The sequence below is a fragment of the Xenopus laevis genome, chromosome 9_10L, assembly GCF_017654675.1.
Source record: "Xenopus laevis strain J_2021 chromosome 9_10L, Xenopus_laevis_v10.1, whole genome shotgun sequence".
NCBI lineage: Eukaryota > Metazoa > Chordata > Amphibia > Anura > Pipidae > Xenopus > Xenopus laevis.
This window is the reverse complement of record NC_054387.1, coordinates 24156164-24180801: the sequence shown is the minus strand read 5'-3', so window position 1 is coordinate 24180801 and position 24638 is coordinate 24156164. Positions and strand designations below refer to the sequence as shown.

General features: G+C 41.4%; 1 protein-coding gene across 3 annotated transcripts in view; it reads right to left on the bottom strand.

Moving 5' to 3' along the window:
• The window catches only part of card14.L (caspase recruitment domain family member 14 L homeolog), a 223324-nt gene that overhangs the window by 57109 nt on the left and 141577 nt on the right, over positions 1 to 24638 (bottom strand). For 2 of the 3 annotated variants that reach the window (XM_041576206.1, XM_018235056.2), the window contains exons 9-10: positions 10542 to 10679; positions 9631 to 9731 (exon numbers count right to left, since the gene is read on the bottom strand). In XM_041576206.1, the coding sequence (XP_041432140.1) occupies positions 9631 to 9731; positions 10542 to 10679 (239 nt within the window). The remainder of the gene's footprint in view (positions 1 to 9630; positions 9732 to 10541; positions 10680 to 24638) is intronic. The other variant, XM_041576207.1, reaches the window with a different exon arrangement.

Genomic DNA, 24638 nt, shown 5'->3' with positions numbered 1-24638 from the left:
GATGAGGTAAGTAAGTTGCTGGAGTTCGATACTGTGCCCCCACAAACTGCTTTCTAAACGAAGGTCTGTTGGACTATAAGTGGCTTGTATCCAAGCCACTTATACCCTTAATAGGACTGCACTAGGCAAATACATTATGGAAATGGACCTTGGAGTCCTTGTAGATGATAAACTTGGCTGTAGCAAACAATGCCAGTCAGCAGCATCAAGGGCAAATAAGGTATTGAGCTGTATTAAAAGGGGCATTGGTTCACAGCAGGAAGCGGTCATTCTTCTACTTTATAGAGCACTGGTGTAAGGAAAATGAGTGATTCACAGAGCAGAAGATAGAGAGAATAGAACAACACCTTAAAGATGGCGTTTAGAGCTTTTGGCAATTCAAGGAATGTGACACTGTTTAATGCTTGATTTTAACCATTATATAGTATGTTAAGTGCAGTAATGATGTATTTTTACCATATAATGTATATACTTCTTATATCCTGTTTGGGGGAAACATATATAAAGCTTTATTTGGGGGGAGGCTCTTTGACTTCAGAGTGCCTGGTTATGTTGGAATTGCTGCTGAGCCATTTTATGGAGGGGTCTCTCAGCTAAGTATCAATAAATCTCTTATGTTTGTTTTACTTGTGTGTGTCAGTTTAATCACTCTACAGACTGAACAAGAGCCCAATCTCAATACATTTGGTGCCAGAAGTGGGGTCTGTAATTTGATTACTGACGGTGTCTGTATGTCTACTCTACCTCTTTTCCTTGTCTATCCACAAATTGTATTTTTTATATTAGGTCTGGGGATAGTAGGTATTCTTTGTGTATTGTGCATTTGTAATTACTGTTTGAATAGGAGACATTCGTAAAAGAATGTCGTGGATAAAAAGGCTGAAAGGGGTGGGGAAAGGCACTTGAGAAAACGGGGATATTGCCCAGTTGTGTCTGTCACAGGACAGTGGACATCAGTAGCCCGGGAATGTGCAAAGTACTCCCCCGCCATTGAGGTGGCTAACCCAAAGTATGTAGTAGCGAATCTTGACTTCTCAAAGTATGATAAGAGGGAAGTAGAGCTGCTGCAGAGGTGGGTTGGTTATGTTTTCAAGTGTTAAAGTAACAGACTAAGCAGATACAGGATTTAGAGTTACAACTTCAAACTGTCAAAAACCAATTGCAACTGTTAAGGTTATGCAGTCAAAATGCAGAGCAAGAAAAGGAACAATTTGCTGCACACTTTGAACAGTATGTTATAAAGACTGTTAATAAAAAAAGGAGGAGAAAGAATCAGAAGCTCGTTAGAAATCATGTAGAAGTGCGGGCTTTGATAACCTCTCAGGATTGGGAGGGGGTTGATGAATGACCAGGGTCTGAAGAGGGGGTGGATGATAAAATTTGTGAAAACGAAGTCAGAGCCATGGTAACTCATAAGCAAAAGAGAGAGGTGAGGGAGAAAAGTGGACAGCAGGCAGAACACACATATTCCACATCTGGAGGTGATGTATCAGCTGAGCAACAGTTAACTGAGGAAACTCAGTCATGGACAGCTAGTGAATTAACTGAAATTGGGCAAAAGTTTACGCAAAAGGTTGGAGAGGGATTACTGGAATGGGTTTTACATGTCTGAATTTAGGAGGTGATGGTATTATGCTGACGGACAGAGAAGCAGTGGGTTTAGGAAGTTTAGCCAAGGATCCCCGTGTTTGTTTATACATGAAATGTGGGTGTAACACAACTGGGACATTTTCTTTATTGCATTTAATTAGGGATTCTATTGCACAGACTATAGACAGTCCCTGTGAATTAATAGACCAGACCCCCTGGAAAGTTACAACAGAGGGGATGCAGAGACTGAGAGCAATGGGATGTATGTCTGGTATCACTCCCGATCCTTTACCTGACAGAGGGGTGAGACATGTAGTGGTTGACTGGGGGGGGGGGTCCTGACATGGCTGCTTTTACACCATTGATCAAAAGGAAATTGCTTATCACAGCCCCAGAACAGCTAAAAGCCCCTCTTTTCACTATGTTGAGTGCTTTAGAAGCAAAAGAAGGAAGTACAATTTATGATGCGGCTGTGCTCTTGGGTCAAATGGGAGAAATGAATGTTGACAGAAGTGAAAGGAAACAGCAACGGAGTTTAGCTACGCGGGGGGGGGGGCAGGAGGGGCATACACATGTTAAAATTACTCGCAGACAAATGTTTCTAGATTTGCTAAACAGATTGATTGAAAGGTTGCCCTCAGTGATGTTGAGGAATTAACTCAGCTCCTCCTATAATTGATTTAGATGAGGAGTTGAGTCCAACCCCATTAACTCTTCCCTCCACATCACCATATGCAAAGTGTAAGAAGGGAAGGGGTGGCAGTTGCCAGAGCCAATAGACTGAAGGGGTGGCAGATTCCCAGGGCCTGCCATAACAAAAATCAATGCTATGAAACCTGGGGATCCATGCCCTTACATACCAGTCACTTTATATTGGCAGGGGCACAAACCATTCCAAGGTACAGCTCAGCCAGACCAACAAAATGCAGTTGCAACGACTGAAGGGTTGGGAGGCAAAGCTGCTGTTGTTGTACCTGTTGGAATGCAATTAGGTAAAAGTCTTATTTTCGAAGCACACATCTTCATTTTCTTAGTACCAGATAATATTGTGGAAATGGATATTTTTAAAGTACAATATGTGGTTATATAGTTAGGAACATTTATTGTTGGAGTCAAGAGTTTCACTATAAATGCTGTAATGCCCATTGTGTATGACAACATTGAATGGACTCCAATTCACATATCACCTCCATCAAACCATGTGAACCTGAAACAATGCCACCTTCCAGGTGGTCAAAAGGAGATAATAATGGCAACTGAGATGATGGTGGAGGTGGGCGTTTTCAGACTGGTAGTCAGTCTATTCAGTGCCCTAATGTGGCCAGTAAAAGAGACAGATAGCTCTTGGCTTTTAACCATTGATTACAGAGAAGTGGATAAAGTAGAGTCTCCTTTGGCTGTATCAGTGAAAGAAATGGTAACAGTTGTGGAACAAGTGACTGATGCATTTACCAGTTTGGTTACAAATCAAGGATTGGCTCAAAGTATGACTTTCATGACCATTATATGGACTGGCCCAATCAAAGTTATTCCACAACTGGTTTTGGACTGTACACAGCACATCACTGGACTGTTTTGTTACTGGATACGTTATGTGCTACTGACTGTTTGTTCGGTTTACTTTGTTACAAGGAAAAAGACTGTTTTTCAGTTGAGGGAAAATGACACAAGTGCCCTGCAAACTGCTATGGAAGAAAAACAATTCCTTGTACTGTACACTGTCCTGCAACCTGATGAAAGAACTATTATGGATGTACCTGTCACAGTCGGGACTGATTTAGCAATATCTGGATGGGTAAATGGTAATGAAATTAACTCGTGTGCAGCTTTTGCATAGAAACTCATTTTCCAGAAGTGGAAATTGTATGTACAAGTAAGGGGGGAGTGTCAAGTGAATCTTCATCTCAAGCGTCACAGCAGATGTCTGGATTAGTACAGTTTGGATGTGATAGCTTTGAGCAACCCGTACTGACACTTTCTCTACCATAAACGAAACAGTGACATCGGAGGACTTCATTTTATTGTTTTCAGATAGATCTGCCACTATTATTGCTGCCAGACAATGACACGTCTGGACAACAGCTGCTTTCCAACCTACAGCCCATCCAACTGGAGTGGGTGGATCTAGCCAACATGCTGAATTAATGGCAGTACTTTCTATACTGGAGGAAACACAAGGTTTGTTGAATATATATACAGATGAATGGACAGTGTTCAGAGCTTTGACTGTGATACATATTTTAGCCCAATGGACACATGAGCACTCTGGACATCGAGTGGTTCAAGGCGCTATGGACTATGCAAAGCATAAAGGAATACCTTTAACCACTGTACTTGCTAAAACATTGTGCAACAATGCCCTGTATGTCAGAAAGTGAAGAAAAGATATTCATTACATAAACTTTCTAGAGCACTCTGAAGTCTAGAGGACTTCAGAGTGCCTGGTTATGTTGGAATTGCTGCTAAGCCATTTTATCGAGGGGTCCCTCAGCTAAGTATCAATAAATCTCTTATGTTTGTTTTACTTGTGTGTATCAGTTTAATCACTCTACAGACTGAACAAGAGCCCAATCTCAATACAACTGGTAAGGCCCCATCTAGAATATGCTGTACAGTTTTGGTCTCCATCTCTCAAACAGGAGAGGCTGATACATTAAATAGCTTTAAGAAGGGGTTGGATGGCTTTTTAGCAAGTGAGGGAATACAGAGTTATGGAATATAGCTCATAGTACAAGTTGATCCAGGGACTAGTCCGATTGCCATTTTGGAGTCAGGAAGGGATTTTTTCTCCCTCTGAGGCAAATTGGAGAGGCTTCAGATAAAGGTCCCCACATTAATAGTTTTTCTGGCCAGGTGTACACACCAAAATTAGGAGGTATGAGTCTTGCCCAAAGTGTCATGTAACTGCTCCTATGCCACATTTTCAGAGCCCGTTGGTACCTCGGCCTTTCATAGAGGTTCCATTTGAAAGAATCACTATGGATTTAATTGGGACCAACTAGTAGTTCTGGATTATGCCATGCGCTATCCAAAAGCAATTCCTTTACAGAATAAAGGACAACAATTACTAAAGAACTTGTACACATCCTCTCCCACTAGTCTTCCCAAATAAAACTCTTACTGATCAAGGCACTCCCTTAATGACTAATGGATTTATGTAAATTGCTAAAAATTACACAGCTTTAAACATCTATAACCTCAAACAAGCAGACTTCACTGCTGTAATGCTGGTTGTCAAAGTACGTTTATAGCAAGCAGAGGAAGCCCAGGGTAGAGAGTATAATTGGTTGACTAAAGTCCATACCTTAGCCCAGGGTATAGAATACTAGTGTTAGTGTGCACTGTAGAAAGCAAATTCTAGCAGGGTTCATATTAAGTAAGTAAAGCCTGAGCAAATTTAATATGTGAACTTTCAACATTGGATGGAGAGAGAATCTCTTTCTCAGTTAAACATCCTCTAAGGGAAACCCAAAATAAGATACCTGAAGCTAAAGTAGAGACACTAACTGCTGTGCAAAAGCAGGAAGTAAAGGAATTACTGCAAAGAAATACTGATACTGTATGTTCTCTGAACTGCCAGGCCACACTAACTTAATAATATATGATATAATAACTGACCCACAGGTACGGGTTCTTGACATAATTTATAGGAATGCTACCTCTGAAAAGGTCAAGAAAATGTTAGACCTGGGATCAAATGAAGAATCAAAAAGTGAGTGGTCTAGCCAACTGTACTAAAAAAGCCTGATAGATAATTGCGTTTTTGCTATGATTTCCAAAAACTAAATACGTTATCAAAATGTGATGCATACCCAATGCCAAGGGCAGATTAACTAATTGAGAAGTCAGGGTGTGCCAGGTATTTGACAATGCTTGATCTTTTAAGGGGTTACTGGCAGGTTATCCTTGCAAACAGGGCAGGATTTTCATAGCGAGTGCCCCTGTTCCCTCCCCTAACTGAAGAAGTTGCTCTGATGAGTAGTGAACCGTCTTCAATAATTACTCAGCAAGTCCAGTTGTTTTTTAGATTTACCTATACTAGATATTGTATCTTCTGCACAGATATTGTATCTACTGCACATCCCCAGTGTTTCTGAAACAATTTGGGTGTAGCTGGGCAGCATGCCTTGGTGGCCTTTCAACAAATCCGGCCTGCTTACAGACAGGGCTAAAGAGAAGGTAGCATTTTCCACCCCTGATTTCAGTACACTGTACTGCCTTTTGGGGCACATGGGCTCCCTGCCATATTTCAGAAAGTGATGGATATAATATTCAAGCCTCGTAGCATTGGCCTTTGCATACTTGGGCCATGTTATCTGCAGAAAGTACAGATAGTGATCGAGTATCAGAGAAGCTGGGTTAAAAGCCAACCCCAAGAAGAATGCTATAGGGTTAGAAGAAGCCTGTTTTCTTGGGTACACCTTTGGAAGGGAGGTTATTAAAGCCCAGATACATAGGGTGAAGGAACTCCAAGATGGCCACAACCTGTATAAAGTTTTTCCAAAATGTTGTCACAATTTCAGCACCTTTGACAAACTGATCTGTCAAATGGAATCCTGAAGCTGACAATACCTTTAAAGGAGAAATAACATAATGTATAACATTTCTAGCCTACCTTAGTTCTTTAACATAGTTAAATCGGGTTGAAAAAAGACCATCAAGTTCAATAATGCAGAGACTGTGCAGGTCCTCACAATACATGCATGGCTGTCACAGCTTTATCACTTCCTGTGCTAGGAATACAAAACACATCCTGTGCTAATATACGGTCTGCCACTAGGTGACAGCATAACCCCTTAACAAGGCCTTACCAGGGACCTATAAAGAGGCAAAATTATGTTTTCATCCCTTGAGTTTATGCCCTTTTTTAGGCAAGACAGTACTTTATTTGCTTTAGTGGCCCCAGCATGACACTGCCTGCAATTAGACAACTTGTTATATACAAAAAACCCTAGATCCTTCTCAGTTAAGGAAACTCCCAAAACACTGCCATTTAAGCTGGCCATAGATGCAAAGATCCGATCGTACGAATCATCGTACGATCGGACTTTCCCATCTCCCGACCCGCCACTAACCATTCAGATCAAAGTCTTACCAGTCAGATTAGTTAAAGAACAGATCAGCAATGTTCTACCCCTGACAGCAATCGTAAGATATCTATGTCCAACCAAAGCTAGTGACAGTCTCCCACTGAAAATCGTACGATCGCCAATACACGCAGAGATATTATCGGCAGCCGACAGAAATTTTCTAACCTGTCCGATCGACCAAACGACCGATCTCCGCCAGACGAAAAATGTCGGGACTCTCCACACACGGTCCGAATATCGTACGAATCCTCGTTTTGTACGATCAGATCTTTGTGTCTATGGCCAGCTTTAGTGTATAACTTGCACTTATATTATTTCTACAAAAGTGCATAACCTTGCATTTATTAAAATTTAACCTAATTTTCCAGTTTGCTGCCCGATTTCCAATTTAGGTAAATCACTCTGAAAAGTGGCAGCATCCTGCATAGAACCTATCGTTATTTTGATAATTTGTATCATCAGCAAAAATGGAAACAGTACTTTCAATCCCCTCCTCCACGTCATTAATAATCAAGATGAAAAGATAAAAAAAGTACAGAACACTGCAGTAATCCACTACGAACACTGGTCCAATTAGAAAATGTTTCATTCACTCTTTGTTATCTGTTTTAGCCGGTTCTCTATTCAGGTACAAATACTATTTTCCAGGCCAAGTTTCCTTAATTTAACCAGTGACCTTCTGTGTGGCACTGTATCAAATGCTATAGCAAAATCTAAGCAGATCACATCCACTGTCATCCCAAAATCGAGGTCCCTGCTAACCTTTTCATAAAAAGAAATTAAATTAGTCTGACAGTATTACACAACACAAAAGACACTTGGACAAAACAGGACAACTAGAGATACAACCAAGTGTCCCATTGGTTAACAGCTCTACAGAACCTGACACCCTTTGAGTCCCTATGTGCCATGGAAACTGTAACAATCTCATTATCAGGAACCTTGGACAGTGATAGGTACCTGTCCTAGCAGGAATCGTAGTCAAGTGTCAGGCTGAAGTCAAAAACCAGGATATCAGAGTCAGAAATAATGATTGAGCAGGAACAGATAAACTGAAGTCAGCTTGGACATTCACAAAATGGAGGACTGGCCTTTTAAAGTTGATTTGGTGCTAAAATTCAAATTTGGTGCCAAAATTCAAATTTGGCGCCTTTAAGTGGCATCACGACGTGAGCATCACGTGAATAAGAGATTGGAATATGAATAGGAGAGGACTTGAATAGAAACATCAATAATAAAATGTATCAATAATAATAAATATGTAGCCTTACAGAGCATTTGTTTTTTGATGTGGTCAGTGTCCACCATTTAAAAGCTGGAAAGAGTCAGGAAAAAAAGTCAAATAATTAAAAAAACTATAAAAAATAAATAATGAAGACCAACTGAATTGGCCATTCTATAAAATACTAAAAGTTAAGCTTAACCACCCCTTTAAAACTGTACTGTGACTGTGTATTTAGGAATAGTTTTACAATAGGGGACCGAAACTACCTAAAAAAAAATAAAATCTGTATTATTTGTTCCATTTAATAATAAAAAAAAATATTTACAAATAATGTGTAGACAGGGTACACAGAGAACACAGGGAAAATTAGAAGGGTCAAATATTTTATATGGGTATTGAAATTGGGCCCTGTGAATAACTGGATTATGGCATAAGGATATAACCTTTCTTGTGTTGTATATAGTGTACCACATTTTCATGATCTAGCCCACCTAGTTACACAATTATGTAACCCGCAAGCAACTTCCTGGACTCTTGCTTTCCTATAAACTTGGCATTTTCTTAACACCTGTATACAGACTTAGTCTAAAAAAACAGATTGCTGTTGGTTGACAAAGGATTACAGCAGAAGTGATCACAAGGTGATTTTAGTTGTGCCACCAGTTAGGCATTATTTTGGGCTCTACCAGCCATTTATTAAACCTTACACACTTTTGTAGCCTACTACCTTAGTAATCATACTAAGGCAATAAAGCCTTAGTAGTTAGTAGTTGCCAGAAGCAACCTTTTTTTTTTATCACTTTCGTACTTGCTTACTTACACAGGTAAGTAAGCAAGTAAGAAAGTGGTAAAAAAGGTTGCATTTGGCTGATGACTTGAATTTTTTACTATCTTAGTATCATTATGGTGATTGTATGGAATCTGTTAACTAGAATGCTTGACATATGGGGTTTGTTTTCTGTAATTTGGATCACCATTAGTGAAAGACTGTGATTCCATTATGCAAAAAATGTAGTTACATTTTTACTAAAAGGAGAACTAAAGCTTACAGTGCTACGCAATATGTTGGCGCTATATAAATACATGTTAATAATAATAATAATAATAATAATAATAACTAATGAAGTAGGCTAGAAGTGTTGTACTTTGTTTTGGGCCTCGGAAGATGCCCCCAGTAACTCCCCATCTTTTTTTCCACTGATTCACTGAACATGTTCTGTGCTGCTGTCAGTTACTTAGAGACCAACTCAAAATATACACATAGAATATAAATGTCATAATATAAGGCTGATTTTTACTGCATGGCAGGTCAGAAACCAGCACAACTAGCATCAGAATTTAATGATCAGTCTCAATGCATAAGCTTATATTACAGGCCAACCTCATTTTCTGCTTGATGATTTGTGACAACCCCTAAGCTCAGTTTCTCAAAAGCAGCTCAGAGCCCACTGAGCATGTGAGTGTAGCAGACAGTGTAGCAGACAATTTCCAAGATGGTGACCCCCCGTGACAAGTTTGAATTCCTGGGTTATTGCTGCTATTGAGAAGCTGAAACTTTTGGCTGGTGCTATAAGCTCAGTATTTAAAAATATGGCATTTTTAGCCATATAAATTTTTGCGGTTTAGTTCTCCTTTAAAAAGATGTTATATGTAAGCATTTTGAAACATATATTTGGTTCTGGATGAAAATTATGAACATATATACGTATACCATTAAGCCTATACCTTTTAGTGAGATCAGTCAGATAATCATCATGGAGGGAGGTAAATGAATTAAAACTTTCCCCAAGCTCACTGCTAGTCTGGCAACTGTTTTCTGTCCAGGTCTAAAAAAAAGAAGAAAACAAGTATGCTCCATGAACCATGTTGAAGGAGAGTCAGCCCAGGGAAGCTGCAAAGGAACTCCATTTGGTAACCTGATTTTAATCCTTGAATAGCTATTATGTATGTCAATAAAAACATTCTGGGGCTTAGGGCTTAAAATAGAAGCACGGAAATGTTAATATTAATAAGGGAAACCTTGTTGAGGTATGATGTACTTTATTTGCTTCATGTGCGATGTGTTTGGCAGCAAGTTATTACTTGTATTAATTTGTTCTAATCAATGAACTATTATTGTCAGACTGTCCTACTGGGCTCTACAACTACTCCAATTGGGAACTACATTGTGACTACTTCCCAGGTCCAAGCAGAAGGTAGTTACATGGTTCCCTAGCATCCATGCACACAAATGTGCATTATTGCATGCTTGCCAAAGAAAGTAATATTGTAGCTGCTTAAGAAAGCCAAGTCCATTCACTTTATATTAGTTCTCCTCAGACTGCGTTAGCCCTAAGGATACACATAACTAGGGATGCACTGAATCCACTTTTTTGGATTCAGCCGAACCCCTGAATCCTTCACGGCAGAATACCGAATACTGAAAATCCTAATTTGCATATGCAAAATAGGGGTGGGAAGGGGAAAACATTTTTTACTTCCTTGTTTTTTGACAAAAATTCACGCAATTTCCCTTCCCTTGGATCGGCCAGGCAGAAAGATTTGGCCAATTCCAAATCCTGCTGACCGAATCCCGAATCGAATCCGGGATTCGGTGCATCCCTACACATAACATTTGGAAGAAATGGCTTACTGACCTCAGAAATGCTAGTGGAGAAGCTCCTGCTACCTTCTTCAGAGGGGCAAAGTGCATACATACGAACCAGTCTCATATGTTTAGATTTTGTAGTGACATCCCTTTGCTCACAAGCCTCATGAAAGCTTCTTCTTATCTTCTTAAAAAGAAAGAGACAATTAAATATATAAATACCTTATATATACCTCACTAAACTATCTTGCTGGAAACATAGTGTAACATAATTAAAGGAGAACTAAACCCTACCCCACCTCCACTGTCCCCCTCCAAGCTCCCTCCCTGCAGCATCTATTCTTCTCAGAAGTCCCTGTATCCTGTCCTGCTATAAATCTGCAGATTTCAAATGCCCCATCTTCTGTCTGTTTGTGATCCTCTTCTGTGAGACCGGAGACACAGATCTTGGAGGAGCATTCGCAGTTCAATCTATGTCCCGAATCAGATTCTATTGTGCTTGCTCAAACAAGATTTGTATAACCTTAGCCTCCTAATTTATGACTGCAGTTGACCACTGTTATAGCAATACAAATTATGTTTTGTAACTTGCTTTAACTTTATTATTATATTTTTTTTACATTGACACACAAAACCTTAGTATTTACCATTGACAGCTGTATACATTAATTTACACATTTCTTAGTTCTTAATTACTTCAAAGGATTGTAAATAACTCCCACTCAGGTAGTAGACGTATATCTGTAGTTCATAAGTTTTTATGACCCGAAATCTAGTTTCCTCTTACTTCAAAGGATCACCTATTCCTAAACAAAATAAATTAAGTCTGTCTAGTGTGCCTAACTGATATACTAAAAGATGGATGATCTAACACCAAGGTACCCTGAGAAGGGTTCTTTTGCATTCCAAAGTGGAACTCTTTCCAACGTTCTTACTACATTTTTTCATCTTTGGAAAAGAATCTGACTTTTTATCCATTTACTTGGCCAAGGTAAATAGTGGAATCTATATACATAAGTCACAACATGGGGTTTTGTTCAAGTTCCCAAACCAATTGATTTAAATCTAGTTCTACCACTTTGTATTTTTTTCCCTTGAAGAAAAACTAAAAGTTAGTTTTTCCCAAGCCAGTCAGGAAGAGAATTACCATTAAGCAGAGGTGTGTGGAGACAAAAGACATCAGAATGAGATGATTCAGTTTTGTTGGAAGGGGAAGGAAGAGTAAAGGCAAAACAAAGGTAAGATGTTTGACTTTACTGACAGCTTTACTTACAGCACCTATACTCAGGGCCGCCATTATAAATCACGGGGCCCTGTACAACAAAATTTTTGAGGGGCCCACCCAACCCAGTCCCCAAGCCCCACCCCAGACCCCGCCCACTCTACATTACAGTTAAAAGACCACACAGACATCAGCAGTAAAAAGGTAACCCCCCACAAATACAAGTTATAAAAAGTTATTAGTGACCAGGGCACTCCTATAAGTTAAAAGAAAAACATTGGTGCCAGGGCCCCCCTTACAAGTTAAAAAAAATTGGGGCCCTAAAGAATATTTTTTAAAAAAAACATTGGCACCAGGGCCAAGTTAAAAAAAAATTGGACAGCAAAGAATATTTTGAAAAAAAACATTGGTGGCAGGGGCCAATAGAGCATTAAAATAATACATTGGTGGCCAGGGGATTAAAAAAAAATAAACACACATTAGTGTTCAGAGGAATTGAACTTGTGGCTTCAGGACTTAAACTTCGCCTCCTTTCGTGCCTTTGGGTCTTTTCGGAGCTTCAGGACTTTAATTTAGGCTATTTTCATGGCTTCGGGTCTTTTCACCACTTCGGGACTTCGGCTTTCGGCACTTCCGCATTCAGGACTTTGGAAGAAGGTTGCACGGCTTCGGGCTTCGGCGCTATCAAGGGGGGCCCGGCTCTTTCAAAAGCCCTTCAGGACCGGGCCCAGTACACTGATGGGCGGCTCTGCCTATACTTCTGCATATTCCAAAAAGAGCATAGAGGTTCAAAAGAGTCTGTATTCACTGTCAAACTCATTATTTAAAGCAGTTGTTTACTTTTGCATTAAGGCACCTAATCAAATTTATTAAAATAGTAAAAACAGATAACTGAGCAATAATTTGACCTCTTTAAAATGGCTCCAGCAAAATATGCTGGGCTACAGGGAAAAGGGAAGTTCTTGTCCTTCTTATAGCGGAGAGCCAGCCTGGCTTTGTGTGTGGCTGACTTTATTTGGGTGTATGTGAGTGTCAGAGCTTGAATGTGTGTCTAATGACTGGGTATAAAATTGTGTGAGAGTTTCTCATTTGTATTCCTGAAGAGCATGGCACTGTACATCTGAGACTGCTCCATGGAGTCTGAGCCTGCATACCCAGAGCATGGCCAGTGTTATCTAGAAATATTTTTGTGGAGGGCCTTATCCAGCCCTAGTAGGAGAAAAACAGTCCAGGTACACAATATACAAAAAAAAAAAGATATGTGCACTATAAGCCCAAGAAGTCCTTATTATTTCATCAGCATTCAAAAAGTTGCAGTCCTGTTACTTCTTTGAAAAAGCTAGAATTTCTTACCTTTGTAACTAACCCCCCTCTTTGCTGAGGTCAGTGCCACAAGCATAAATGCTTTGAAAGTGAGTAGCTTTATCAAAAAAGATTAAGAGGTTCAAAAGGAACTCCTGACAAGGTGGAAAGGAGTCAGTTTAAATCCTAGGGGGGTACAGATCTCTCTTATCGTAAGGCCTACGTCTACTTGTTTCAACATTCACTGTTGGACATGCACTCCAGGAACTCCTCGGACGTGGTGTAATGTAAAAAAGCTTTATTTCACATCAAGTAACCTTGCGCGTTTCGTATGTCTCCACATGTAATCATAGGTAAAATCTTTAGTCCCCATCACCATTTCTAGTTTTTTTTTCTTTTTTGTGTATTTTTGTCCATCTTCATATTGCTTTAAGTTTTTTCATAAAATGTAAATATTCCATTTAAAATAATCAATTTTCCTGTATAAACCTTTTCTTTTAATTAATTACACATATAATTAGTCTTTATTCTTCATATTATCACCTTAATGATAATTTGTATAAAACAGTTTACGTCCCATTTAATATTTAGTCCGTTTGGCTAAATAAAAAACTTTACTTCTGTTTGTAATAACCTTTTCAATTTGTTACCTCTATTTAATTTTCATATACTATCTATTCTCTGTATGCATAGGAAAGACAGGTCTCCTCCATTACAATTTAAAAAATGTTTAGAGAATGTGGTTGTCTCACTTTTATATTCATTTAATAAATATATTCCTGCAATCTATTTTTCAGGGACCTGTAGTGCATTCTTTGTACTGTATCTCACATTTCATGCAGGTCAAATAGATATACTACATATCTTGTATTACAGTTAATGAAAGTATTTATTTTATATTCTTTTTTTGTATTAGTACTTCTAAAAGTTTTTGATACATAGATCCGGATGCATGTAACACAACGGGATACTCCACATTGGTATGTGCCCTGAGTTCCAAGCCAATTTGTGTTGGATTTTTCTTGCTTAAATTCTCTGGGGGCTAACATTCCACCTAAAGTGGGCACCCTCCTACTTACAAATTCACATCCATCTTTCGGAATTTCTCTCAATTTATCATCATTATACAATATTGGCAAATGTCTATTATTTGTTTTATCTTTCCATACTGTGCACTATAAGTTGTAATAAAAAAATGGTTTATTTCTCTCATTATCTTTGTCTTTTTTATTAATTTTTTAATAAACTATTCCTGTCTCTTTTCAATGCTTTATTAAAAGCCACTTCAAATCACTCTTGATTTACAAGATTGTAGTAAAAAATCATCGTCTGTGTTACAGTTTCATCTCAGATGGCAGAATTGTCCCGTAGGGACTCCTCTGAAAGCATGATCTGGGTGACACGACTCTGCATGTAATAATGAATTGCCTGTACATTTTTTTGTGATGTACTGTCATTCTTACCCTCTTCCCTTCCATAGATAAATCTAAATCCAAAAAAGTGATTTTTTTTTTCTTTGTTATAAGTACTTGTGAATTTAAGATTCAAATAATTTGTGTTTAGTATCTCAATGAATTTTAAGAAATTATTACCTTTACCTTCCCATCCAAAAATGAAATCATGAGCTCCGTCCGTCTGATCCATAGCAGCCCGAACACAAGCAATTATCCACGCCGGCACACAGCTCGGGTCATTCACCCAAGACACAGCGGCATGGGGAGAAGGGGGACCCGTGCACAACGCACCACCCTGTCGCCATACCTGCATAAAACCCCCGGCCGGCACATACTGCGGAGCTCTCAAGATGGCGCCGGATCAGATGACGCACCCTCGGAACCGCTTCATACAGCTACTTCACCCATCGGTTCAGTGAGTACTTCGCCTGCCTCGACCCCTAAACACCAGTCCCCTCAACATTCTCCCGCAGATGCACTGCACACTGAGCGCCACAGATACTGGCTGAACAGCTCTCTTATTTACAGACGGCCCTCACCTCCACCATTACGCAAACCGTCTCTGCAGCAGTTAACGTTGCGATTAAAGAGATCCAGAGGGAGGTCACTGATATTGGGGACCGCACAGACAAATTAGAAAACTTTACTGATGATTTGGCACTAGGGATGTAGCGAACGTCGGAAAAAAAGTTCGCGAACATATTCGCGAACTTGCGTCAAAAATGCGAACGGTTCGCGAACGTCGCGAACCCCATAGACTTCAATTGGAAGGCGAATTTTAAAAGCTAGAAAAGACATTTCTGGCCAGAAAAATGATTTTAAAGTTGTTTAAAGGGTGCAACGACCTGGACAGTGGCATGCCAGAGGGGGATCAAGGGCAAAAATGTATCTGAAAAATACATTGTTGACACAGCGCTGCGTTTTGTGCTGTAAAGGGCAGAAATCACACTACATCACTCAGGTGATGTTTCTGGACACGGAATGTTAAAAAGCTCACACAGCTAGGTGGCACTTGGTTAAAGACTGGGCAAACAATGCCTGCAAGGGCAACGTATACAGTAGTGGATACGGAATATATTATTGCTGCTGTAAAAACATCACTCAGGTGATGTTTACGGACACGGAATTATTATTGTTATTTAGACAGAATGTGAAAAAGCTCACACAGCTAGGTGGCACTTGCATACCTCCCAACTGTCCCTCTTTTGACCACTCAACCCCCTGTCCCTCTTTTGTACTGGAAAGTCCCTCTTTTCTCTGCACTGAACAGCCAGAAAAAAACCAGTTTCTAACTTTATTGGCTTTTGGCAGAGAGCTCAGAACAGCTAACAGGTGCAAATAAGATACTTTGTAACAATTTTGACTCTGGTTGGTGCTGGTGGTGGTGAACTACTAGGAGGAGCAGCACACCAGTCCCTCTTTTCTCTGCACTGAACAGCCAGAAAAAAACCAGTTTCTAACTTAATTAGCTTTTGGCAGAGAGCTCAGAACAGCTAACAGGTGCAAATAAGATACTTTGTAACAATTTTGACTCTGGTTGGTGCTGGTAGTGGTGAACTACTAGGAGGAGCAGCACACCAGTCCCACTCCCCAACACAGCTAGACTAATAGCACTGGGCTCTTACAGTAGCAAAGTAAAAAAAACAAAAAAGAAAATAAAAGCAGTCCTTACAAGGACTATTGGGTTACAGGCAGCAGTTAGCAGATGAGAGATCAGCAGCAGGACAGCTGCCCACAGCAGCTACATACAGAGCACTGCAGTAGAAGGTAGATTACTAGCCAGCAAAGCTACCTAACCTAAAATGTCCCTCAAATCCCTGCAGAGTTCTGTCCCTCCAATACAGAGCAGTATCAAGTAGATTACTAGCCAGCAAAGTTACTATCAACTGTCCCTCAAATCACTAAACAGCTCTCTCCCTACACTAGCTCTTCCAAGCACACACAAGCAGAATGAAAAAACGCTGCAGGGCTTCAGTTTATATATGGAAGGGGAGTGGTCCAGGGGGTGGTCCAGGAGGGAGAGCTTCCTGATTGGCTGCCATGTATCTGCTGGTCTGGGGGAGAAATGGCAAAAAAAAGCGCCAGCTAAGGCGAACCCAAATTGGCGAACGTCGCGCGACGTTCGCGAACATTCGGCGAACGCGAACAGTCGATGTTCGCGCGAACAAGTTCGCAGGCGAACAGTCCGCGACATCCCTATTTGGCACAACGCCTCATGAATGTTGAGGACGACAATGCCGCACTTCGGGAGGAAATATTCCAATTGCGGGATATGTGCGAGGACCTGGAAAACAGGTCCCGCAGACAAAACCTGAGATTTAGAGGGGTCCCAGAAGAGGTGAGACCCTCAGAGATTCCTAACTACCTCAAGGACCTCTGTTCCCAGATTTGTCCAGACATTCCAGTTACCATGTGGAGATTTGATAGGGCCCATCGCTCCCTAGGCCCCAAGCCATCCTCTCCTAAGCCCCCACGGGACATCATAACCTGCTTCCACTACTACCAAGGCAGGGAGGCCATATTGGCTACCACGAGATCCACTAACACTTTGGACTTCCGCAATCATAAGATCCAGATTTTTGCGGACCTCTCCCCTATCACTTTGGGTAAGAGGCGTGAACTGCGACCCCTCACACAAAAGCTTAGGGAGCATGGGATTCCCTACAGATGGGGGTTCCCATTTAAACTGGTTGTTAATCGTGCAGGCCACTCATACATTCTGCACAATCCGCAGAACGCAGACAGATTCTTAAAGGCGCTTGGCCTTCCCATCAAAGAACCGCCGGGACCGAACGGCAAGGCGACTCAGGCTCACCCGGCTTCTCCCATCAAGCCTCAATGGGCCACTGTCGGCAGCAACATCGCCCCGCCAAGGCTCCAACTGAGCCCCTCTCCCCCTCAGGACACTTGAAAATATTCTACCCTGACCCTCTTGGGTCTTTATTTCAACTATGGACTATTGTCCCATCACATTGGATCTTCTGGATCGGACGCAGACCTTTCTGCTTCAAGCACCACCTAGTCCGGACTAGTATCCACCAGGGCACAGTGCTCATACCCCCACCTGGAGGAGCCTGTCTTGCCCCTCCAGAGCCGCAGACTTCAAGTCTGCGCCTCGCACGTTCTACTTATTACAGGCCATTTTTGTTCTAACGGCCCTACTGTTGGCGCAGTTGAAGCCAACTCAAGTTAATCTCCCTTTTTCTCTATATATATATATATTTACTCTCCATTTTTCCTTTTTATTCTTTAATTGCTCTACTTTTTTGAATATGTTTTCAGTTTTGATGTTATTGATATTGTTATTTATCACATGCAGGCATTGTATTTCTGTGCACTACTATTTTGATAGGAATGAGATGGTGTGGGAGGACTGTCTTGCAAGACGCTTAGAATTTGCTTCTATAATATTGTATAATGCATGCAAGGGGAGGGGAGAGCCTGGACAACTTTACTTTACTCCCGGTTCTGTACATGGGCTATATCTGAACAAGCAACCATTCACCCCTAAGGATTATGGCTAAACTAATCTCCATAAATGCCAAAGGCTTAAATAGTATCCATAAGCGATACCTTCTATTAAAGGAACTAAACAATACCCGAGCGGACATTGCTTTCATACAAGAGACCCACGTCCCTGCAAGTGGCTCGGGCAAAATTACCTCCAAATTTTATCCCAAAAGCTTTTATTCCTCAGGCCCACATAAAAAGGCAGGTGTCGCCATTCTTATCCAAAAGGACTGCCCATTCTCAGTTGACCAGGCTATCCCTGACCCAAATGGTCATTATTTACTGTTAACAGGGAGGTACGCTCAATTACCAGTAATGCTCCTAAATATATACTCCCCAAATAGGAAACATATCCATTTTATACGTAAAATCATTCGTAAAGCCCAAAGCCTCACCCCTATTCATATTGTCATGGGAGGAGACTTTAACCTAACCTATTGTCAAGTCTCAGATAGATCACATCCGTCACCTGACCAAGCTGCCCATAATCTTTCCAGGCTTTTTAGACAATCCATGAGACAAGCCAACTTATTCGATGCTTGGCGTATCACCCACCCAACAGATAGGCAATACACTTTCTATTCCCCTGTGCACAAGACTCACTCCCGTATTGACTACTTCTTTATATCGCATCCCTGCCTCCATTTACGACATTCCTCTGATATCCTTCCAATCACTTGGTCCGACCATGCCCCTATCACCCTCACTTTGGAACTGTCTAAGCCCCCTCTAAGGGAAACACACTGGCGTCTTAATGAAACCCTTCTACACGATTCAGAAGCCTTTAAAGACATTGAAGCCAAGCTCAAAGATTATTTTGCACTCAATGAAGGCTCTGTTGATTCCTTAGCCACGTTATGGGAAGCCCATAAAGTTACGATCAGAGGCCACCTTATTGCCCTATCGGCCCATAAAAAGAAATCACGCATGGCCAACTACCCTCTGCTACATAGACAACTACGAGACTTAGAAACACAATACAACATGTCAGGATCTGAAACCTTACTGAGGCAGCTAAACAAAAAGCGTAGGGAATTGGCAGTTTTAAAACACAAACAGGCAGAAAAGGCCATCCTTTGGACTCGGCAACTTTTCTATGAAAAGTCAGATAAACAACACACTCTACTAGCCCGAAGATTAAAACACCAACAGGCTCAAGCTAGGATAACTTCGCTCAAACTCCCTTCGGGCCAACTGACCTTTGATCCAGAGCAGATCAGTTCCCAATTTTTTGAATACTACTCTAAACTGTATAATCTGTCCCCCACATACCCGAATACAGTGACCCACAAAGTACAGATCACTAAATTTCTGGAATCTCTCAAACTCCCCAAATTTTCTGAGGATGACCTTTCCTCTCTGAATGCTAATATCACTGCAGAGGAGCTCACAAATGTACTTAAGCAAATGCCCACTGGGAAATCACCAGGGCCTGACGGCCTACCCTACAAATATTACAAACTCTACCAGCACATACTTTTACCCTACCTGGTCCAACTCTTTAACCTATCTCTACAAGGCGCTCCTATCCCTTCCACAACTTTAACTTCCTACCTATCATTGATACCGAAGGAAGGGAAAGACCCCACCATGTGCCCCAACTATAGGCCCATAGCCTTACTAAACACCGATCTAAAGCTGTTCTCTAAACTCCTAGCAAACAGACTAACCCCCATTTTGCCAGGCCTGATCAACAGGGACCAAGTCGGCTTCGTATTAGGCAGACAAGCAGGGGATAACACCAGACGCACCTTTGATCTGATTGAGGTTCTCCAGCGGAGAGGCGACCAGTCCTTAATCCTCAGCCTAGACGCCGAGAAGGCATTTGATAGATTGGACTGGACCTACTTGTTCTCTTTGCTGGAACATCTCAATCTCTCTGGCTCATACCTTGCTGCCATCCATAACTTATACAGTACGCCCTCAGCCTACCTCAAACTCCCCGGACAATCGGGTAAACCCATTTCAATCTTTAATGGGACGCGGCAAGGCTGCCCCTTATCCCCCCTGCTCTATGCTTTGAGCATAGAACCTTTGGCTGCCGCTATACGCCTCCATCCAGATATTAAGGGAGTCCTAGTAGGGAAAACTCACTATAAAATAGCTCTCTTTGCCGATGACGTCCTGCTCACCATCACCAACCCCCTTGTATCCTTGCCAAATTTACATCAGTTGATAACCACATATAGTACCCTATCAGGATATAAATTAAATGTCGATAAGACTGAAGCCCTTCCCTTGCATATCCCACAACAAGCCCTATCTGCTCTGAAGGCCACTTTCAATTATAAATGGAAAGATTGCTCTATCACCTACTTAGGCACCCAGATCCCAGCTGACTTGAGTCAGACATATAACTTGAATTTCAAACCCCTTATACAACATACAAAGAGCTTGCTGGACACCTGGTCCAAATACACCATTTCCTGGCTGGGTAGAGTAGCAGCTTTAAAGATGTCTATTTTGCCTAAATATTTGTACTTATTTGAGACTCTCCCAGTGGCTATCTCCCCAGCTACATTTAAGGCTATCCAGTCTCAATTCCATAACTTTATCTGGGCTCACCGAGGCCACAGGGTTGCTAAATCTGTCTTGCTGACACCACCTAGGCAGGGAGGTTTGGGCATCCCGGACCTACAAAAATATTATGAGGCTGCACACCTACGACAGCTGCTGGCCTGGTCTAGCTGGTCCTTGCACACCTGTTGGGGTCATATTGAAAATGTCTTGATAAATGATTTCCATTTAAATGCCTGTATTTGGGACCACTCAGACTTTGCTCAGATTCCCACCTCTGCACTTTCTGCAACCCGACTCACCTGCTCAATATGGTGTAAAACTAGGCTCAAACACAACCTTAGTCCTTCCAAGTCGACCCTGACCACGTTTCTACAAAACCCTGCATTTCCCCCAGGGATGGAATCTTCCTTTTACACAAAATGGTCCAATTCTCACTTTTTTATGATCCGGGACCTGCTCAATCCCCTCACGCATGAGATCCTGCCTCTCCAAACGATCCAGGAAAAGTTTCCACAGACACCCATCAGACTTTTCGAATACTTCCAAATTCAAAATTTTTTGGGACCCTACATCACTTATGCCAAAGCAAACCGCCTTACGGCTTTTGAACTACTTGCAACGGTCGGCTTACCACAGAAAGGCCTTATCACCAGAATCTATCAACTACTTGCCATTCCCTCAGGTCCTACACAATTGAGACACAAATACATGGACAAGTGGGATCAGGCGTTACCACATCCATTGACAGCTGCAGATTGGTCCCTTATTTGGGATAATGCTAGGCGAATGGTCTCCTGTGTCCGTCAAAAGGAGAGCATCTTTAAAATTCTAACCTTCTGGTACTACACCCCGGACCGCTTGCACAAATTGTTTCCAAATCACCCTCCCACTTGTTGGAGGAATTGTGGGCCCAAGGCACGCTCCCCCACATTTTTTGCGACTGTCCCTCTATACAACAGCTCTGGAAAGAGGTAGCGGATCTCATTAGCCGGATAATAGCCCGTCCTGTCCCATTGGACCCGATTGTTCTCTTGCTTGGTAAACCCATCCCCAAATTACATAGAAGTGGTCAGGCTCTAGTGAATCAGATCTTAACGGCTACTCGCCTAGCAATTGCCTCCAGATGGAAGGATCCAACACTGCCAACTAAGCCCGAAATCATTCGGAGAGTTAACAGCAACAGAATATTTGAGTCAAACATTGCCTATATGCAAAACAGCATGGATTACTACCTCAAGGTCTGGTCGTCGTGGGAATTTAGGGGTTTAGCCTCTTAGCAATCATTGGGACCCTTGTGCAGTCCTTCCCATAGTACGCCATGACGCCCATATCCCTTTGGTCATATAATTGGCTCTATCTCCACGCCTGAGCCCACCTCCTCATTGCTCATTTTGTTCCTCAATATATATGTAGCTTATCATAACCCAAGATTATGCCTGCCTTCCACACAACCGATGCAAATGCCTGTCGCACTACAATGTTTTTGCTCCTATTGGAGCCCCCTTTTTATTTTTTTATTTTTCTTTATGTTGTTTTGCACTAACCTGTGACATTTGCATTATTTTGATGTTTGTATGTACCACTAAGTGCTTTATTTACTGAAAAATTGTAAATAAAACATAAGTTACAAAAAAAAAAAAAAATGGTAATCACACCAAAAGTAAAATTGTTTCCATATTCTAAGATAAATCTTGGATGTTCTCATCTTTCTACGCATGATTTCTATCACTTCTGGTCATAAGCCTTTTTGGGTTAACACATGCCATTCACGATCCAGGCTGGGAAGGTAAGTCTGCTGGGATCTGGACAAAAGATAGGACCTTGATGGAGAAGAGTCCTGCTGGACTCTAGATGTATCTGCACTTTCTCTGCCATGTGTGCTAGAAGAGAATACCACAGTCTCCTGGGCCAATAAGGTACTATCATTATAACCCTGACCATGTCCAGCCTAATTTTCTGAAATACTCTGGTTACCATCGGAAAAGGGGGAAATATATATCTGTTCTGCACCATTGCATCTACTCAGGGGCGATCCTGGCCCATCCGCCGCCTGAGGCAGCAGCAGTTGCCCCCCCCAGAAATTCGCTCTTAAAGTACCAGGAGCAGCATTTTTGCTGCCCCTGGTACCTAGTGGGGCGCTGCTGCCTGAGGCGACAGCCTCAACTCGCCTCATTGGCGAAGCACCCCTGCTCTACTGCTGCTGGCTAGGGGATAGGGGATTGCTGAAAGTCTGAGTTCAGTGAAGGAATACTAACTGACTAAGAGACCATTCTGGCATTTTGACCATTGAGGTTATCTGAGCCTTTGATGTATAGTGCTTGAAGCACATGCAGATGATATTCCACCCAATTCATGATTTTCAACGATAGATGTGTTGTGTGTACCCCTTGCTTGTTTATATGGGACACAACTGTAGTCTTGTCTGATGTTATGGGGTTGTCTCTGAACCATCCCAGACCCCCAGAATGGCTCACTGGAGTGGTCTCGTGTGAGCTCTGGCTGCAGTACAGCCTCTATTGAAGATGTCATGCTTAACAAAGGAGACATTGCCTCCCTGATTAAAACTGTTCTCTGCTGAGCGAGGTTGAACAGGGTTCTGGAGGAAGAAGCATGAAACCTTGGGCCAAAAAGAGTCCAAAAGAACTTCCAGGGACAGTTTTTGCTGACTTCTTGCAGTTGTTGTCCAGGAAAGAAAATGTCTTGCTGAAATAACAGGTTGCGAGGAGGCTTTTATTAGCCATATAGGGAACAATTGGGGCTAATTTATAAACAGTGGGCAAATTTGCACCAGGGCAGTAACCCATAGCAACCATCAGTGATTATCTTTTTTAAACAGCTGTAGGTTGAGCTGAAGGCAATAATCTGAGTGGCCTGAGCACTTGGGAACCAAAAAAACTGAAGAGTACACTCCTGCCCCTCGTCTCGTGGAGGGACTAGAATTAAAATGTGAGCATAAACTAAATCTCAGATTCCATTCAGTAAACTTCTTCACAAAATTTCTGGCAACCTTGGTGGAAAAAAACCCGATGATTGGGATTTGATGCCAACTCTAGCCTGTAACCGTTCTTGATTATATTCAGGACCCATGGATTGGAGGTGATTTTTATCCATTCTTGAAAATATAGGACGAGTCTTCCCCCTACTGGTCTGGTTAACCTGGTGCCAGAACTGGTCTGTTTTGCAGGACTCATGTGACTTGTCCTTGGCTCTCTAAAGCCTTCCCCTGTTTGAACAAAAAAGGGTCTCCTCTAGTGTCTGGAACTTCTATTTTCAGTATTTGACTGATAAAAAAAATTCCTGAGAAAAAAATAATTTATTTTATCTTCATCCTTAAGATTCACTGAGGATCTAATGGCTGAATCTTGTAAAATATCCTGCAGATCAGCCCCCTATAATTGAGCAGAAGTACCAGCCTGTAGCTGGGATTGGGTAGAAGTTTTAACTGCACAAAAATGTGTTGCACGCTAGACTTAAACCACAGCATAAACTGAGACATACAATGTGGGTCACCACACAACAGCATGATATTTTGTAGGATTCTACAAAATCTGATTCCCCACAGCTATAACAAAATGTCAGATCAGAGTCGGACGGAGTTTTTTGTGTTTACATCTAACAGTCAATGTATTTCAATGAGAAAAAAGGTCTTTCTGACACCAGCAGTTTTTATCATGTCGGATAAAGACACGGCATGCTGAGTTCCCATCTGCGTGTTGTGTAAGATAGCAAATGTTTCATGTAGTTTACTCAGACTAATTAGATTTTTGTATCAGTTTTTTTTGTATCAGTCCCATTATATTTTTGACTTGGAAGCAGTTTTGGGTATCTGAGTCATAGTTGCCAAAAATGTACAGACTACTAATAATTTCAGATACAAGCACTAAAAATAGTCAAATCAGATTTAAGAGCTATAAGGCAGGATATGGCAGAAGTAATCTAAGAACAATACGTTAGTTAATTTTGGATTGTTTTTAACAGCTATTCTACAGCTATATGCGAGGTGTAATTAATATATTCGTTGTTTATATACAATTATTTTGTGGATACTTGAATGGAACGCACAACCACGAGTCAAGTAAATGCTGGGTGCCAGTCTGATTTAAACAGTATGTAGATCCAATAGTGACAGCACTCCACA